Consider the following 19,408-nt stretch of genomic DNA (forward strand, 5'->3'; position numbering starts at 1 on the left):
GATGTCCCCCAGACACATGCTTACCACCATCACTGCACCACTGTGGCTGCTTTAAATGTCCCTGCACTCAATCCTTCACCAACCACCACCATACTTATTTCTTTCCATCTGTAAAAATTTTCCTCTTTTATCAAATCCATTCATTTACCAAATACTCATTGAATCACTACTGTGTGCTAGGCACCGTTCAAGGAACTGGGAATACAGCATTGAACAAAACAATGTCCCCAGGCTCGTGGAATTGTATTCTATAGTCTTTGAAACTATTAACCACACCAAATCTCCCTTCCTCTGAAATACTACATCTTTTGTATTTATGACATCACCATCAATGTATTTACACAGGCTAGAAATATGAAACTCATCTTCTATTCGTCAGTCTCCATCTATATCTAGTCATTTACAAAGTCCTGACTTTATAAAATACGTCTACATTTACTATAACAACAATGTAATTTTTCTAAAGATACTTTCTGAAAGACAACCGGATCGCCAAATTAAATACGTAGGCTTCTTATCTTGATTTAATATCCTGAGAATTCCACATGCTCATTCTTTTGTCCTCATCCATATTCTCACGGCTCTAGCTCAGGACTCTCATCACGGGTCACCTTGAACTGATGTAATCACCTCCAGCCTCCTAACAGATTGCTCTGCTTCTGGGCTTTCCTCCCTCGAATCTCTTTCTTGGGTTCACTCATGATTTATTTAAAATAAAAAGCTAAATCTAATCAGGTCCATGCCCTGCTTATAACCTTTTAAAAGTTCAAGCTACTTGATATGGCACCAAAAGCCATTCATGTTAGGTTTCTTATCTCATTGCTTTGCATAGTTTCTATCTCATTTTTCCTACATTCTCTCTCTCTCTCTCTCTCTGTGTGTGTGTGTGTGTATGTGTGTGTGTGTGTGTGTGTGTGTGTGTGTGTCTAACTCATACTAAAGTTCTTTAGTGGCTGGTTTGTACGATATTGTAGTCTCCGTGCCTAGCATAGTGCCTGGCCTATATTAGTTCCTTACTAAAGTTTGAATTGAACTGGGTTTTTGCTATTGTTTTGAATTTGTATGTGTCTTTGATCTTAAGCTTTCATATGTCTGTGTCTTCCTTCTTCAACTGTAGAATGTGTTCCTTGGGGGGATAATTAGGGTTATTTACAAATGTTCTTGTCCTCTTCCTCCTTTGTACATTGCAGAAAATTGTAGGATTTTCCTTTCCACACCTTTAAAATTAGGAATAGCCACATGATTTGTTCTGGCCAAAGACATGTGAACAGAAGTAGCATGTGTCATTTCCTGGAGAAAGCACTGCCTGGAGATAGCACAGAATACTGCCACCATCTCCTCCTCTTGGTGTATGGAAAGCATAAGAAGAGACAGAGCCTTTCTCAGTCCTTGACTAAGGTGAGCAGAGGCTTCTGCTGACCTGTGCATGAAGTGCAGCATGGGCAAGAAACAAGTATTGCTAATCCAAGGAGAGGTGGGGGCTGCTTATTGTGGTCACCATAACCTTGCCTATTCCGACTGCTCCATTGCCTGAGGGCAGGACCTGTACCACTTAACTTTGTGTCTCCATTGTGCCACATTTAAAACAGACTATAGACATATATTTAAATGTTGATTTCTGATTTTTCTTAATTCACAATGTCCAATTTCAAATATCCCTCTCCTATCAGTTTCTGTTCTCTCCATACTAAAGCACAATTTCTACTCATTTTAGCTCAACTATGGTTTCCAAAACAGAAATTTCTAATCAGTTCATAATCTGGTACTGATCATTGGTGTAAGGTTTTGTAGGGAATGAAATGTCACCCCCGATGACTGACGACGATTCCTTCAGCTCAGCTGTGGTCAGTGTCCTCCAGGGATGGTGAGAAGGAATGTTTGGAGCACATGCCCTACAGCTGAGCAGCAAACCAAAGGGGTTGTAATAAATCAGCTTCCTAGGGGAGGTGCGTGTTGCAGTACAGCTGTCCCTGTAGCCTCTGTCCCAGCAGATGGCATGACAACACGGCAATAAATGTCATGAAAATGCTTCTCCCATTTGCCTTTATATGCCTTAAAAAAACCCTTCACTTCTGAGCATGTAATTCTGTGAGCAGAAAAAAAAATGATAATCCTCTGTGATGCTTTTTAAACTCTATTGTTAAACAAGGGAATATTTTTAAAGGGAGGGAGGAATTCCAAATCAGAGCCCCTTCCTTGAAGGAATGCCTAACGTGTATTTATTCTCTATGCAATCCTCATGGTAACTGGAGAGGCATATTCTTTCTCCACATGTAATTTTTATTATACTTCACTCCGGTGTTATTTCATGCACATCGGCATGGAGCTAGTTTCTAGATGTGCTAGTCCACTGAGTTATTAATAAAAACAAAGAGCCCACAACCTTCTATTTTCTTCCACCTGCCAATAGTTCCAACACAATTCCTTTTGCTTCCTCTGGCAGCCACACTTCCAAACACGTCCTCTCATAGCTGGACAGACAAGTCCAGCTAATTACAACCTATCTGCTTAATATCCTGAAATTTAAAATTAAGCTTGTAGGCACTGTTTTTATGATTACATGTTTTTAAAAATTAGAAGTTTTTAGCCAGAGTTATCACAAAACTTTGAATTTTAACTTGAAATTTTTGGCTTTATAAATGTCAAGGGTTTTACTTTACAATATGTCTACATTTACTACAACTACAATGTAATTTTTCTAAAGATACTTTCTGAAAGACAACTGAATCTCCAAATTAAATATGTAGGCTTCTTATCTTGATTTTTAAAAAGTCAACCTAAAGAAAAAATGCAATGTTTCCTTTGAACATAAAGTATTTAGGGACCACAAGAAATGTCTCTAGTGTGAAAACATAAACAAAAAACATACAAAAAATGTGAGTTCTTCAGCCTATCCTGTGAAAGGAATAAGATCTCCTGACCTGTATTATCTACAACTGTTAGCAGCAGTGAATCCGTACCGGTTGCCCCAACCTCAATTCTTGCCTCCTCAGAAGAAATTCAACCAAGGGGCGTAAGGCAGAGAGACTGAGACATGTTTTAGAGCAGGAGCGAGAGTTTATTAAAAAGTATTAGAGGCCTGGCATGGTGGGTCACGCCTGTAATCCCAGCACTTTGGGAGGCCGAGGCGGGCGGATCACCTGAAGTCAGAAATTCAAGACCAGCCTGACCAACATGGAGAAACCCCGTCTCTACTAAAAATACAAAATTAGCCGGGTGTGGTGGCACATGCCTGTAATCCCAGCTACTCGGGAGGCTGAGGCAGGAGAATCACTGGAACCCAGGAGACAGAGGTTGGGTGAGCCAAGATCGTGTCATTGCACTACAGCCTGGGCAACAAGAGCGAAACTCTGTCTCAAAAAAAAAAAAAAAAAAAATTAGAGCAGGAATGAAAGGAAGTCAAGTACACTTGGAAGAAGGCCAAGTGAGCAGCTTGGGAGATTGGGTGCATAGTTTGGCCTTTGACTTGGGGTTTTATATGTTGGCAGTCTTCTGGAGTCGATGATTCCCTTGGGGTGGGCTGTCTGCACTCGCAGTGGCCGGCCAGCACTTGGGAGGGGCCGCAAGCCCAGTGTGTTTACTGGAGTCGTGCATATGCTTACTTGAGGTGTTCTTCCCTTACCAGTCGAATGTTCCTGGAAGGTCATGTATCAGTTAAACGCTGCCATTTTGCCTTTTAATGCACATGCTTGAGCTTTCTCGCCCAAATCCTGAGATCTTATCAGAAGCTGCTGATCACCAGTTTCAGGTGTTTCTATCTATTGGGAGACTGCCTTTCCCTGGCACTGGCTGCAACCAATTTTTATTTTAGACAGTCAGCTTAACAACTGGCTGACTGGCTGGGTGCAGTGGCTCATGCCTGTAATCCCAGCACTTTGGGAGGCTGAGGCAGGTGGATCACCTGAGGTCAGGAGTTTGAGACCAGCCTGGCCAACGTGGCAAAACCCCATCTCTACTAAAAACACAAAAATTAGCTGGGCGTGGTGGCGGGTGGGAGACTGTGATCCCAGCTATTTGGGAGGCTGAGGCAGAAGAATCTCTTGAACCCGGGCGGCAGAGGTTGCAGTGAGCCGAGGTCGTGCCACTGTACTCCAACCTGGGCAACAGAGTGAGACTCCGTCTCAAAAAAAGAAAGAAAGAAAGAAAGACAACAAAAATAACTTGGCTGACCATCACTTGATGGTTGCTTGACATTCCTGGTGGGGGGCCTCTCCTGGCCTGCTCCTGTCTGCCTGACTATCTACTATAATATAACTAAACCCAGTAGTAGGGGAAATCCTTTGTTTTGTTAAAATAGGCCACTGGGTAGAGGTTGTTGCTTTGCAGATTTTAGGATCTATCAACATAATACCAAGAAGAAACCACAAAGGAAAAAGTGGTAAATCCAAATACAAAAGTGTTTAAAAGTTTATTATTAAATATTTTATTACACATCTGTATTGCCTAAAGTTTCTATAACAAACACCTTACATTGGAACGATTTTCTTGTTTCTATTTTCTCCAAAAAAAAAGGGGGGGGACGTTAAAATTAAGCATAGAAATGGTGGAACTTTGGGATTTCCTGTCCAGTTACCTGCGAGTGAGGTTTCATTCCAATTGACTCAACGTGGCAGATTAAATGTGAAAAGTAAAATGGTGGGCTCCTTTAGGCAGCAACTCTTGCTTCTTTCCTGGTTACCTCTGCCTACATAGATAATTTATTAAGCAAGATGTTTACACCCCCACACATATTCTAGACAGTTTTGGTCATGAAGTCACAATTTTCCATATCTGCACAATTTTTAAAAAATGAAACTACACATCTGCACAAAATCTTTGGGAGTGCAGGGTAGGCCAGGCAGTGGAGGAGAAATTGACACCAACTTCCCTGAGAGCTTCCAGAGTAAGAAAGCATCCCTTTTTCCTACATCAACACCTGGTTGCATGGTGGAAAATGCAGCAAGTAAGGCACACCAAGCATAGACTCAAAAATCGGAACACAACTGTAAGGTAGCCAGGCTGGCAGGTGTAGGGCCGAAATGGCTGCACGCCACCACAGTAAAATGTCTGCTACGGCCGCACGTTTACAATCAGTTTGGTGATGTTTCCAACACAGGCTGGGGTATTGAGTTTCCCCCATATACGGCAATGATAAGGATTTCAAATGGACCAAACATTTTATATTAGTGTCAACAGCACTAACACAGCTTCAGCTGGCGGAGGAGAGGGAAACCAAGATTATCCACATTATTTACTCCAGAGAAACTTCCTGACACCATCTGCTCTCTGTTACCCCGCACCCACCAATGTGGCCCTTTCCTAGCGCACCCTTGCCTAGCACTGAGAACCCCTTGGTTATGTTGCTTGGCCCAAGAATTTCAAAACCCCATGTTTTCCTGAATAAAGAGATTTGGAAAGTTCATTTCAACAGAGTGATTGGTAACACAAAAGATCTCTTAATGCTGCAAAGTATTATAAGTTGTCCAGCTGCAAAGATGATTTGTTGTGTTTACCTTTATTCTAGGATTGAATGCAATGCTTTTGCTATACAATGTGGTGGCTGGGGGATGGTGAGGCAGAGGGGACAGAGGGATTGAGCTACATTACACAGCATAGAAAATCAATGCTCTTACACTCTAGGGTCTGAGAACTGGTTCAAGGTCACAGAAGTGAAAAACAAAGCCAACTGAACTAGCAATAGGAAATAGATTGCACAGAGCAAAGAAAAAACAAGTTTCTGAAACACGTACAAACCACATATGATGTCTATATTTGTGTCTAGCTGATGTGTATACAAACATTGGCCTTTCTGGAGATAAAGTGTCCCCCTCTGAAAATCAGGGTAACACTATTAGTAAGTCAAGACCAAAACAAGAGCCAACAGTAATGACAGTACTATATTTGATCTATACGGCCTGGAAAGGGGAATTAAAATGAGACCCTTCAAGAGAGAAAACCCCAATAACTTTTCATTAAAAATAAAAATGACCCATTTATACAGAAGTAGTTCAAAATTTATTTATAAATTTGTGTAAAAGAATATAAGACATTTTTTATTTTGTACATATTTGTACCATAAAGTAGGGATTAAAATATAAAAAGACCTCCAAAGCTTTTCAAAACCTGATCTGAGAATTAGATAAGAATATGTCACTTAGACAAGCCTGTAGCACCCATAGCTCTGATTAAACTGAAAGCATCAAGTGACTCCCTCTTTTTCTACCCTACCAACATCACTCTAATTATACTTCCAATCAGAAAAATAATGTAGCATTTCCCTGGCAGTAGAGATTAAATATGAATTCAGGAATCAGCTCCTCCAAACATGCATAAATGAGGACAAGGAGAAGCCACTCACTCCTGACTGCACGGTCAAGTGTGTGGGCAGTTGAAATTAAGGTAAAAACAGTGAAGCTGAACAAAATCACATTAAGAAAAAGCATCTCATGAGGCTTTTCGAGGTCAGTTGATGAAGGCCAGATAGGAGTCAATATTTTCTCATATACCCTGGAAGAAAAAGAAAACAAAAATTACTGCAAGCAGCAAAATAAAATTCAAAGCCTTTGTAGTCAAAAATGAAATTCTTGCAAAGAACACTCTTATGCATCAAGCTGAAATGACCATTTTTTAAAATTAACAACTTAAATGACCATTGAAACGATTTTATTTTCAAGTCACATTGCATTTGATTCACAAAATAGTCTTGGTCAATAAGGTAATGGCTTGTCAAGTGATGTCTTATTGCCTGTGTTCTTAGAGATAGACTAACAGAGGTCACAAATAATACAGTTCGAAAATGTTGTCACCCACCTCCACAGTTACAGCAAGGACAGGACGAACACATGTGGAACAGAGCAATTTAAGTGGAAATGTCTCAAGTAGGGTTACGCTGTATTATGCAGCAGAAAGGTGACTTCTAAGAGGACCTTGAGGTAGGGAGATAGATTGATGAGTCTCCACTCCTACCATGTGCAAAGGGTCAAGAAACCTCCATCAGGCCTTCTGCAGTGCTGGGCCATGCTACGTATGGAATACACACTATTGCTGTTTCTTCTAACACTTTGGGAAATTAAAATCTCAGGTTGCCTCATTGGTCATAGGAAATGCTTAACTGCCCTTGAAGACATAGGATTTAGAGTTTCCACAGCATCCCAAAGAGCCTCACCTACTGTATCAGAGGAAATATTATTTAAAGGGATTTTTTTAAGTGACCCACCTTAGATGCCCCAAAAAAACTAATAGAGAACCCTAGAAAAATTTAAAAAATGTATTTTTCACATATAAAAGCAATTATTAAAGAATAAATGTATATGTTAAGAAATATGAGAAGACTGATTTAAATTAACAATGATTAAAAAATAAAAATCAATCCACCAAATATTTACACTTATTGGGGGCCTACTGCTTAAGTGTCTGTATGACATTTCAAGAAACCACTGCTTCTTTCCATGGCTTGGTTTTATCATAATTTCTGCCTTCCTCCTTTTTTTCTCTGTCTCTGGCTTTTTACTAATTCCGATACTTCCTCCAAGCCTCTGTGAATTGAGGCATAGCTTTCCTCTTTCATTCTTTGGAGAAGCTCTGTCCTCATCTATCAGTCTTTAAATGGTGACATATCCTTAAATTAATAGTAATTCAAATATATTAATATAAGTTGCTAATTCTATATATTTTGTCTACTTGTTATTTGCAAAACATGTCCCAAATAAAAGTTTAATTTATGGCCTCTCTTCTTACTTTTGTATGATATTCTTTTATGAACAGATGTTTTAAAATTTAATGTAGATATAGTTATCTTTTTTGTTGTTGTTGTTTATACCTTGGGTCTTACAAAATCCTTTCTCAGCTCTTTTTATAAACAGCCTCTCTTATTTTCTAAAATGTAAAAGTCTTCCTTCCTATTTATAAGATTTAATCCACTTAGAATTTTTTTATGAATTATGTTGGGACCTAATTTCATGTAAGTACTCAATTGTCCCAACAGCATTTGTTGAAGAGTCTGTTTTCCCCCAGTGATGTGCTCTGCCCCGTCTGTCATACAAAAAAATAAAAAATTCAGAAATGTTGGGTGTGCTGGTGTCAATTGCATGCCACATTAAATACACAATTAAGTCCCCATATATACTTCTTTATCTTTAGGAGTGAATTGGTTACTCTCGGTTCTTTGCCTTGATTACAACTTATGTGAATCTATAGCTTATTTGAGAGCTCATTCCTATCTATTAACAAGGTATAACTCTCCATTTATTTATTCCACAGCATCTTTCTACAAAATTTAAGAATCTTTTTTTTTCTTTTTTTTTTTTTTGAGAAGGAGTCTCGCTCTGTCGCCCAGGCTGGAGTGCAGTGGCGCAATCTCTGCTCACTGCAAGCTCCGCCTCCCGGGTTCACGCCATTCTCCTGCCTCAGCCTCCCAAGTAGCTGGGACTACAGGAGCCACACCCGGCTAATTTTTTTGTATTTTTAGTAGATACAGGGTTTCACCGTGTTAGCCAGGATGGTCTTGATCTCCTGACCTCGTGATCCGCCCTTCTCGGCCTCCCAACGTGCTGGGATTACAGGCATAAACCACCATGTCCAGCCAATTTTAGAATTTTTTACAAAGGGCCTTCCTTCCTTCCTTCCTTCCTTCCTTCCTTCCTTCCTTCCTTCCTTCGGGCCGGCCTGCCTGCCTGCCTGCCTGCCTGCCTGCCTGCCTGCCTTCCCTCCCTCCCTCCCTCCCTCTTTCTCTCTGTCTATCTTTTGCTTCTGTGGCCCAGGCTGGACTGTGGGCGGCTCGCTGCGGACTCCTTGCCTCTGGCTCCCGTGGTTCTCCTGCCCCGGCCTGCGGGCTGCCTGGGATTGCCAGCGCCACAACCCCTCTCTGGTTTTTCTCCTTTGGCTGGAGGCGAGGTTTCACCATGTTGGCCAGGCTGGTCTCCGGCTCCTGACCTCCAGTGGTCTGCCCGCCTCAGCCTCCCGAGGTGCTGGGACTGCATACGGAGTCTTGCTCACTCGGTGCTCCATGCTGCCCGGGCTGGAGTGCGGTGGCGTGGTCTTGGCTCACTACAGCCTCCGCCTCCCAGCCGCCTGCCTTGGCCTCCCAGGGTGCCGGGATTGCAGCCTCTGCCCGGCCGCCGCCCCCTCTGGGAGGTGGGGAGCGTCTATGCCTGGCCGCCCATCTTCTGGGATGTGGGGAGCGCCTCTACCCGGCCGCCACCCTGTCTAGGAAGTGAGGAGCACCTCTGCCTGGCCGCCCCGTCTGGGAAGTGAGGAGCGCCTCTGCCCGGCCACCCCGTCTGGGAAGAAGTGAGGAGCGTCTCTGCCCGGCCACCCCATCTGGGAAGTGAGGAGCGTCTCTGCCCGGACGCCCTATCTGGGAAGTGAGGAGGGCCTCGGCCCAGCCACCCCGTCTGGGAAGAAGTGAGGAGCTCCTCTGCCCGGCCACCCTGTCTGGGAAGAAGTGAGGAGCGCCTCTGCCCGGCCACCACCCCATCTAGGAAGTGAGGAGTGTCTCTGCCTGGCCTCCCATCGTCTGGGATGTGAGGAGCGCCTCTGCCCAGCCGCCACCCTGTCTAGGAAGTGAGGAGCGCCTCTGCCCAGCCGCCCCGTCTGGGAAGAAGTGAGGAGCGCCTCTGCCCGGCCGCCCCGTCTGGGAAGAAGTGAGGAGCGCCTCTGCCCGGCCGCCCCGTCTGAGAAGAAGTGAGGAGCGCCTCTGCCCGGCCGCCCCGCCCGGGATGTGGGGAGCGCCTCTGCCCAGCCGCCCCGTCTGGGAGGTCTACCATGGAGGCCAGAAGCAATGTGGGGGCTGGACGTGGTGGCTCACGCCTGTAGTCCCAGCACTCTGGGAGGCCGAGGCGGGTTGATCACTTGAGACTAGGAGTTCGAGACCAGCCTGGCCAATATGGCGAAACATACAAAAAATACAACAGACAAACCAACCAACCCAGCAACAACAAAACAGGTCTACCCTGGAGTCATACACTAATTTTTTCTATTTTCCTCCCTTTCTGATCCTTTATCCTGCTTTCTTTTTCTTCCTCTTCCTTCTCCTTCTTCTTTGTCAAATAGAGGATTGAGTTATTATCATTGATCCATACAAAGTCCCTCTCTCATTTATTTTCTTTAATTCCTACCCCCCATTTCTATTCCCCATCTTCCCATGTGCAACCTTCCTAATATGTTTGATATGCATCTTTTTGTTTGTGTGTATTTTTAGAAAATGTTTTTTTGTGCAAAAAAAATTAATAAAAAAAGAGATAATCAAAGAGTATGTAAGAAAAAAAGGAATTTGAGTGTATGTTAGGCAGTTAGTAATCATGAAAGTATTAATACTGATTTTTTGTTTGTGGTATTTTTCAGCTGTTTAAAATTTGTAACTTGTAATGAATAGTTCTAAATAAACATACAATTTTGTATTAGTTTCAAAAAAAAAGGTCATTCATATCTTTGGTTGGATCTTTTTATTAGATTTTTTATTTATTCCTAATGTGTAGAAATGTAGTTTTTACATATTGGTCTTCTTCCCAGATGGGGTGGCCGGGCAGAGGCGCTCCTCACTTCTTCCCAGACGGGGCAGCCAGGCAGAGGCGCTCCTCACTTCTTCCCAGACGGGGTGGCTGGGCAGAGGTGCCCCTCACTTCTTCCCAGACGGGGCGGCCGGGCAGAGGCGCTCCTCACTTCCCAGACGGGGCGGCCGGGCAGAGGCGCTCCTCACTTCCCAGACGGGGCGGCCGGGCAGAGGCGCTCCTCACTTCCCAGACGGGGCGGCCGGGCAGAGGTGCTCCTCACTTCCCAGACGGGGTGGCCGGGCAGAGGCGCTCCTCACTTCTTCCCAGACGGGGTGGCCAGGCAGAGGCGCTCCTCACTTCTTCCCAGACGGGGCGGCCAGGCAGAGGCGCTCCTCACTTCCCAGACGATGGGCGGCCGGGCAGAGGCGTTCCTCACTTCCCAGACGATGGGCGGCCGGGCAGAGGCGCTCCTCACTTCCCAGACAATGGGCGGCCAGGCAGAGGCGCTCTTCATTTCCTAGACGGGGTGGCCGGGCAGAGGCGCTTCTCACTTCCTAGACAGGGTGGCGGCCGGGCGGAGTCGCTCCTCAATTTCCAGACGGGGTGGCCGGGCAGAGGCGCTCCTCACATCCCAGAGGATGGGCGGCCCGGCAGAGGCACTCTTCACTTCCCAGACGGGGCGGCCGGGCAGAGACGTTCCTCACTTCTTCCCAGATGGCAGAGGCGCTCCTCACTTCCTAGACAGGGTGGCGGCCGGGCAGAGGCGCTCCTCACATCCCAGACGATGGGTGGCTGGGCAGAGACACTCCTCACTTCCTAGACGGGGTGGCGGCTGGGCAGAGGCGCTCCTCACTTCTTCCCAGACCGGGCGGCCGGGCAGAGGCACTCCCCACATCCCAGACGATGGGCAGCCAGGCATAGACGCTCCCCACCTCCCAGAGGTGGCCCGGCAGAGGCTGCAATCCCAGCACCCTGATAGGCCAAGGCAGGCGGCTGGGAGGCAGAGGCTGCAGGGAGCCAAGACCACGCCACTGCACTGCAGCCCGGGCAGCACCCAGCACCGAATGAGTGAGACTCCGTCTGCAGTCCCAGCACCTCGGGAGGCCGAGGCAGGCAGACCATTCGAGGTCAGGAGCTGGAGACCAGCCTGGCCGACATGGTGAAACCGCGCCTCCAGCCAAAGGACAAAAACCAGGGAGGGGTGGTGGCGCGCGCTGGCAATCCCAGGCAGCCCGCAGGCAGGGGCAGGAGAATCACGGGAGCCGGAGGCAGGGAGTCTGCAGCGAGGGGACTATACTCCAGCCTGGGCCACAGAGGGAAGAAAGGAAGGAAGGAAGGAAGGGAGGCAGGGAGGGAGGGAGGGAGGGAGGGAGGGAGGGAGGGAGGGAGGAAGGAAGCGGTCTTTGTCTAATTTTAATTCAAAGTCATGTTTACCTGCTTAATCATTTTGGATAATACTTCCTTCTTTTTAATCAGAAAAACTTTCTAGACATTTGAAATAATCTGTTCCTTGAAAGTTTAATAGAATTTGGCTCTAATATGTATAGGCCTGGTCTTCGTTTAATGGGAAGACAGTAAGACATTGATGTTGATAGTGTTTGTATCACTTTGCATGCCCACCAATAATGTGTAAGGTATTCGTTTCCCCACAGCCTTGCCAACAGAGTATATTGTCAATATTTTAGGAGTTTTTTTTGCCAAATAATTTATAAGAAATGGCATTTTGGTTTAATTCTTTTTGAAGTCTGCTTGGTTGTCTTTCATTGTCTCCTATTTTTTCCTCATTATTTCAAATCCAATTTTTATTTCATCAAATGTTTTATACATCATGATTTTAAATTCAGTATCTAATCATTTTAGCATATGATATCATCTGGCTCTAAGTCTTTCTGTTGTGTTTGTGATGTTGAATCATAACCACTTGTTTCCTTGTGTGTGCGGTAAGTTCCAGTTATTGTTTTATGCCTGGGATGCACCAGTGAACACAACAATCCAGTGGCCCCGCCCTTGTAGAATGTAGAACATCCATCACCATAGGGAAAGGCGAAGAGTAAACAGTCAACAAAACATACAAGGAAATTATATTTTAAAAGTATGTTAGAAGTTGAAGAGTGCTATAGAAAAAGGGAGGGGAGCCTAGAAAGGGGACTGCAAGAGCCAGGGTGAGAGGACAGGCAGAAGCTTTAACTAGGATGCCAAGGTAACCTCACTGAGACCGTGGAATTCAAGAAAGTAAACGAAGGAGGACAAACCATATGGATATTTCGGAGAACAGTGTAGACAGAGCAGCCAGTGCTCTCAGCAAGAAAGCTGGTGTGGCTAGAGAAAAATGAAGAAGGAGAGCAGCAGGAGAGCCAGAGGGCTAAGAAGGAGTCTGGATCATGCAGCACCTGGTAGGCTGCTGGAAGGACTTCGGCTTTTACTCCAAGTGATTTGGGGGGTGGTGAAAGCCATTGGAGGGGTATGCAGAGTCAGAATCTTACTTCTATCACTCTTGTACCAAGAACAGACTGTAGGTAAGTAATTGTGGAAGCAAGGAAACCATCTAGGAGACTACTGCAAGCATCTGGATGAGCACTGAGAGAGGCTGGAAGTAGGATAATGATGATGAGGGTGGTGAGAAGCTGTTGGATTGGATGTATTGGGAAGGAAGAGTCAAGAGGATTTGTTGAAGGCTAGCTGTGTGGGTGTGAGAGAGGGATTGCACCGTTATGGAAACAGGAAAGTGTGCAGATGGAGCACTCGGGTAAAGGGGATCAAAGAGGTTTTAGGCATGTTAAGGCTGAAACGTCTATTACATATCTTGGATAAGTAGAGATGTGTTGGGTAGGCAACTGGGTACACAAGTCTGGAGTTTGGAGGAAGGAGTCTGGGCTGGAAATAGAAACTTGGGAGTCATGAACATATAGATAGTATCTAATTTCATAAGAATGAATGAGGTCATCATGGTATTAAGTGAGCATCAGTTCAGAAAGTGGTCCAAAGTAGATCCCTGAGGCACTTCACTGTTGAGAGGGCAGGCAGATGCAAGGCATTCAGCAAACAGGGATGAAAAGGGGTTATCACTGAGGTATATGAAAACCCAGGAGAGTACAGTGTCCCAGAAGCTAAGTAAAGAAACAGTTTCAAAGAAGAGGGAGTGATTCACCATGACAAAGAATGGCGATCAGTCAAAAGATGAAGATTGAGAAATAATCGTTAGATTTTGCAATGTGGACATTTTTAGTGACCATGAAAAGAACATTCTTTTTGATGGGTAGATTCTAAAACCTTATAACAGTGGGTTTAAGGAAAAAAAAAAGTAATTAGAGATAGCAAGGATAGGCACCTTTTGATGTTTTACTCTGAAGGAAGACAGAGAATCAGGGCAGTAGCAAGAGGGAAATGTGCTATCAACAGAATTTATGTTGATTTATATTATATGCTGATGAAAGTGTTCTAGTTGAGATGGAACATTCAGCAATTCAGCAGAGAGAAGAGAGTATTATTAGAACAAAGTCCCCCAGGAGGTGGAGAAGATAAATCATAAAGCAAAGCAAGCACAGAAGTGCAGATGTCTGGAGGTCAACAGAGGTGAAGGTGGGAGCCTGAGGAACTTCCCAGGTTTCTCTTGCTGCTTCTTTTAAGTAAGGAAAGCACTGATAACCCTTTTGGATTTGGATATGCCCATCCTACTAAAACTTTCACCCAATCGTCCTCACTATTACATCATGAGGAAACAATGCTCCTCTCTTTGATCTGGGAGGAGTCTAAGCAGAGATTTGTGGCTCACTAAGGCCTGCCAATAGTCATTGGTGAGCCAGATTGCCACATCCTCACATCCTCAGCAGAAGCCTATGCGATATCCATTTATGCTCTCCCATCATCTTCCCCTCGGTCCCAGATAGGTGCTTTCTAAGTTTTAAGAGCGGTTCCATAGAGAAGAAATGACAACCATACAGTGTGTTCCCAAGCCCTGACCAAAATCTAAATTCCAATTGTGTTTCACAACTAAGTTATACAAGCTTGGATAATGTCTTCAACTCACAATGGCCCATTTTTCACATGACTCCTACTCACATATTGTTACAAGACAGTATGTGTACTTTGTATCACACAATGCAAAGATCCTGCATTTCAATTATTTTCTCTGTTCCATACTGTCCCTATTCTGAATGCCAGAGTGTAACAAATGAGCATATATTACGGATAAATAGACACATCCAGGAAGCATTCTCTGCAAATTTGCTTATGTTCAATTATCTTAAGTATGTATACATTTATAAAATCCATTCATCAATGTAAACTACTAGATTACTAGGCGTCTTTCAAAGATACATGCTATAAGATTTCTAACAGATTCACTTCTCAAACATGACCTTTTGTCTGTCAAGTATTTATTAAAGGAAGATCTTCTCTAGACTTTCTAGGTGAGCACGCACTTGATTACTTTGTTGTATTTTTACCAGTTTACAGATTTCTATCTGATGTGTGTATATAAAGGGAGTAAGTGAGAGAGAGAGAAGGTAGTTATGCACTTGGGCTTCAATTAAACTGTAAGACCTATGGTCTTTAGTTTTGATTTTGTACACATTGCAAACCTCACAATTATATATGTTCCAAAGCTTTGGTGCTCGTTCAATAATATATCATGCACACAAAATACATTAAACACATATTGCAACACAGTTGCAAGGTTTTCATCACAGAAATAGGTAAGGACATTTCATTTTTTAAAAGTGCCTTTTGCTATAGGGTTTCTAAAAAATCATTTCATAGTGAAAAATTAACTACTGGTTTCTTTGATGTGTTAGTTTGACTGAAAGAATATATTACTAGAGAATGCTTATTATTTTTATAACCATATTTCATTTAAAATCTTTCTGAAAAAAAAATGTTCATTTGCTTTTTTGTAGGCCTGGGCAAGGGATGATAAAAAGCCTTAGAGTCCAGGCAATGATGCTGAGAACAAAGGGCAGGTGTCATTTTGTATTGTGATTGGCCAGAGCTGCAATCAGGACTTTCTCCCTCTAGCAGAAGCTATTGTGAAATTTACAGTAATCCCCCTGGCTGACTGCCCATCACACTGCCGAACAGCACAACAACAAAAACATAATATCTGGGGAGAAGAGGCCAAAACATATATTAAAAATTCTCATCGTTTTTATTCTTCAACATTGAAAGATGATTTTTTTAATAGAAAAGAAAAAACTCACCCAGCTGTTACCACTATTCATATTCCAACAGCCTCCAGATTGCTCGAGGCCACCTGGTTGACTTTTGCCTTGGAGTCGGTCCAGAAAAGCATTATTTACCCTTTAAAACAATGAAAAATGTGTGTGAGTAGAAAACCTGCTGCAGGGCTGAGAGATTTCTGAGAACCTAATGTGTTGTATGAACTGACCATGGGGATAGCTTCTTGGCTTCAGCTTAGAAGAAATCCATAGAAACTTCTCTTCACACTAACCATATGACATGCTGTTAACCCCTCTTTACTGGAGCTGGTGACAATCTTGGCTCAAGCCAAAGGGGGTACGAATTCTTAACCTGAGCGTTTCAGGCACTCATCTCCTGCCAGTTCAGCAAGACCCTAGTTCAAGAAAGAAACTACAGCCCTCAGAATCATGCCAGCTATGAACCTCAGAGGCTGGAGAAAGACAGAAGCCTCAGCATGAACCAAAACATGAAGAAGAACCAAAGAGAGCTCTATGGCATTATTGTTGCACGATAGATGTCCTTCCCATATTCCCTGCACTCCACTGCCCGTCTTGCTAAAGTAAACCCCACACATGAAAAGCAGAAATGGAAGGTAGTAGGGTGATGCCTGTATTATTCTATTTCTGGAGCTTGCTACCTGGTTGTTCACCTTATCATTAATCACTATAAATATCTGTTTTATGGGCCTGTGTTTCATATTACAATTTTTTAATTTAAAATAATAAATCACAGGTAACGCCGTGCTCTGAGTTGCCCACGTATGGCTGAATAGAGGCAGGGACTTGGAAGCTGAAGAAATGGCACTGCAATAGGTACCCTATGATATCAACAGATTATTTAGGAAGTGCAGAAATAAGACTATAAGCTTCTTGGAAGCAGAAATACAATGCCTGGTGCATAGCAGCAAATATACATTTATGGAAGGAAGGGAGGCAGGAACCAGTCACATGAGCCTCTTATTCAGTCATGAAGATTAGCAGAATGTGGTCATGGTGAGTGGCTACAGGCCAGTGACTGTGGGAGATTTGGGAACTTTGAGGCAAATAAAGGCTGGGTGGCAAAGTCAAAAGCTGGAGGGGGTTTCTGGCTATCTGCGCTTGCTCAGTGCTAGCTAAGATGCCAGCCATGTGTGGGCTCAGTTGCTGTCTCTCAACAACTTTAGGTCCCATCGGGCTGTGGTTCCACCTCAGCTATTATAAAGCTTCTTTCCCGTCTTACCATAAAACCTACCCAAGTGCCATATTCTACTCAGCCTGCTTCACTGCCAAGCTCCATGTTTAAGTCACCTTCTCTGAATCTCTCAGCATGCAGATAGAATAGTATCCTACTTCGCTGGAGACTCAACTATCAAGAAAAGGAAAGTGACCCTGCTCCTCATTAAATAACACAACCACTGGTATCCTGGACTGCCTGCATGCTTGGAGCTGTTCTTTTTTTTTTTTTTTTTTTTTAATTATACTTTAGGTTTTAGGGTGCATGTGCACAATGTGCAGGTTTGTTACATGTGTATCCACGTGCCACGTTGGTGTGCTGCACCCATTAACTCGTCATTTAGCATTAGGTATATCTCCTAATGCTGTCCCTCCCCTCTCCCCCTTGGAGCTGTTCTTATCCAGTCTTTTTGTCATTAACAAAGATGGGCTTTCACTCAGCATCCTCCACCCCACACCCAAACCACTACAAGGCTTGTTTGCTCTACCTCCTGAACACAACCTAAATTCACTCATTTCTTTCCATGGATACCATTCTAGTTCAAATTACTATATCTTCACCTTGCTAGTGCTTTCACTCCCACCTTCCATAATCTAGTCACAAATACAACAACCTTACTAGATTATGAAAGAAATGTCTTCCTTTTGCTTAAAATTCTCCCATGACTTCCCATTGGTCTTAGAATAAAACTGGCTTATAAAATGTTGTGTTATCTTGCTCCTGCCTACCTTTCCTCCCTCACTGAGTATCATTCTCTTCTTCACTCACTATAATCCCATTACATGGGGTGAGGTGTGGTGGCTCATGCCTGTAATCCCAGCGCTTTGGGAGGCTGAGGCTGGTGCATCACTTGAGGTCAGGAGACCAGCCTGGCCAAACTGGCAAAACCCCATCTCTACTAAAAATACAAAAATTAGCCTGGCATGGTGGTGGGCACCTATAGTTCCAGCTACTCAGGAGGCTGAGGCAGGAGAATCGCTTGAACCTGGGAGGCGGAGGTTGTAGTGAGTGGAGATGATGTCACTGAACTCCAGCCTGGGCGACAGAGCAAAACTCTGTCTCAAAAAAAAAAAAAAAAAAAAAAAAAAAAAAAAAAAAAAAAAATCCCATCACTTGGGACTAAAACAGTCCAAGCTCATTTGTACTTTAGAGCCTCTGCACTTGCTCCTGCCCTGTTTGTAGGCCATTTAAGTCCATCCGTCTGCCCCCAGTCTCTATGTGGCTGGTTGTTCCTTGTCCTTTGATGTCACCTCTGCAGTGAGGCCTTCCTAAGTAACCTGTCACCTCCAATTTCTTCCTTAACATCACCTTGTGATATGGTCCTCACAGTACATATCACCATCCGAAATAACAGTGCCTTTGATGGTTGACTTCCATTTCTCTCCTCCAGATTATAATTTCCACATGATGAGGGACCCCTTCTGCAATGTTTTGCCCTATTCCCAGGGCCTAGAACACAGCCTTTATGGAGTGTGGCCTGATAATGTAGTTACTGAATGAAACAAATCTTCGTGGCACACGTTCTTCACCCCTAAAAACAACATGGATGACGAGTGCAGACTGCAAAACAGCTCACTGGCAATTGCTCTCAATTCACTCAAACCCTGCGAAGACTGATGCCTTGTCATGAAGACATAAGATACTGTGATTCACTTTTGAGCATCAGTTACTAACAGGACATCAGAGTGGTTGAGCACTCTTTGATACTATAGGAGTGTCCTCAACTTGCCTATGTCCACAGCAGTGTGAGTCAACCAGAGATGATGAGTGGGAAAGAGTTTGCTTCTCTCAATTTCTATCAAGAATCTAAATGGGAGGGAAAAGAACCAATTTCTATTTTTGTTTAATAGTTTTAGAAAGTACATACATGCTACTGCGGTCAAAGTTGTGCTCTGGGTTTTCTTCTGAGGGTTAATTTGGATAAAAACTATTATTCAGGGATGGTTCAAGTTTGAATAAATCAATTCAGTTCATCCCAGTTTTCACCTCATGGCCCAAATCCTTTCAAGTCCTTGACCCCCATGCTCTGTCATTTCTCTCCGGGGTTTCTACTTGTCTACTCCTACTCAAATAGTTACAACGGGTCAGATGCAGGTGCACTCAAGCTCATTACAGGTTCATTGAAAAGCTTGTCAGGAATCTCAATGCTTTCTATTATAACACTCAGAGTTAAGTTTTCTGCAATGTGAACTTTTAAACTGTAGAAAGCACGTTGTCCTTTTGATGCCAATAAAATTGTGCCTTTGGAGAAAACCTAATTTACATCCCCTACACACACGCTATATAGCTTGTGTTGTTGCCTTGAGTAAGAATGGACATGGCTATTTTATTAAGAGTTCATTGAATATGTATTCTCACATGATAACATGGGAAAGCTCATGGCACACTTTAAAGGCAATACAAACATAAGCTCTTTTCAAAAATTGATGAAGAGCATAAAATATATATTTAATGACTTGATCAGATACTTCAAAACTAATTACTCAGTTTATTGTCTAGAAAAATCTCTTCTTGGATTAAATTTGGAGCTA

At 43.6% G+C, this 19,408-nt stretch overlaps 1 protein-coding gene across 5 annotated transcripts in view; it reads right to left on the reverse strand.

The window, feature by feature from the left end:
- Positions 1-5,975: 5,975 nt before the first annotated feature.
- EPSTI1 (epithelial stromal interaction 1) overlaps positions 5,976-19,408 on the reverse strand; it is a 114,666-nt gene continuing 101,233 nt past the window's right edge. For 4 of the 5 annotated variants that reach the window (XM_030813338.1, XM_003270031.4, XM_030813337.1 and 1 more), the window contains 2 exons: positions 15,665-15,764; positions 5,976-6,486 (listed from right to left, as the gene is read on the reverse strand). In XM_030813338.1, the coding sequence (XP_030669198.1) occupies positions 6,478-6,486; positions 15,665-15,764 (109 nt within the window). In that variant the 3' untranslated portion in view covers positions 5,976-6,477. Of the gene's footprint in view, positions 6,487-7,195; positions 7,228-15,664; positions 15,765-19,408 lie in introns of all 5 variants that reach the window. The other variant, XM_003270032.4, reaches the window with a different exon arrangement.

Source organism: Nomascus leucogenys, chromosome 5 (genome assembly GCF_006542625.1).
Source record: "Nomascus leucogenys isolate Asia chromosome 5, Asia_NLE_v1, whole genome shotgun sequence".
Taxonomy (NCBI): domain Eukaryota; kingdom Metazoa; phylum Chordata; class Mammalia; order Primates; family Hylobatidae; genus Nomascus; species Nomascus leucogenys.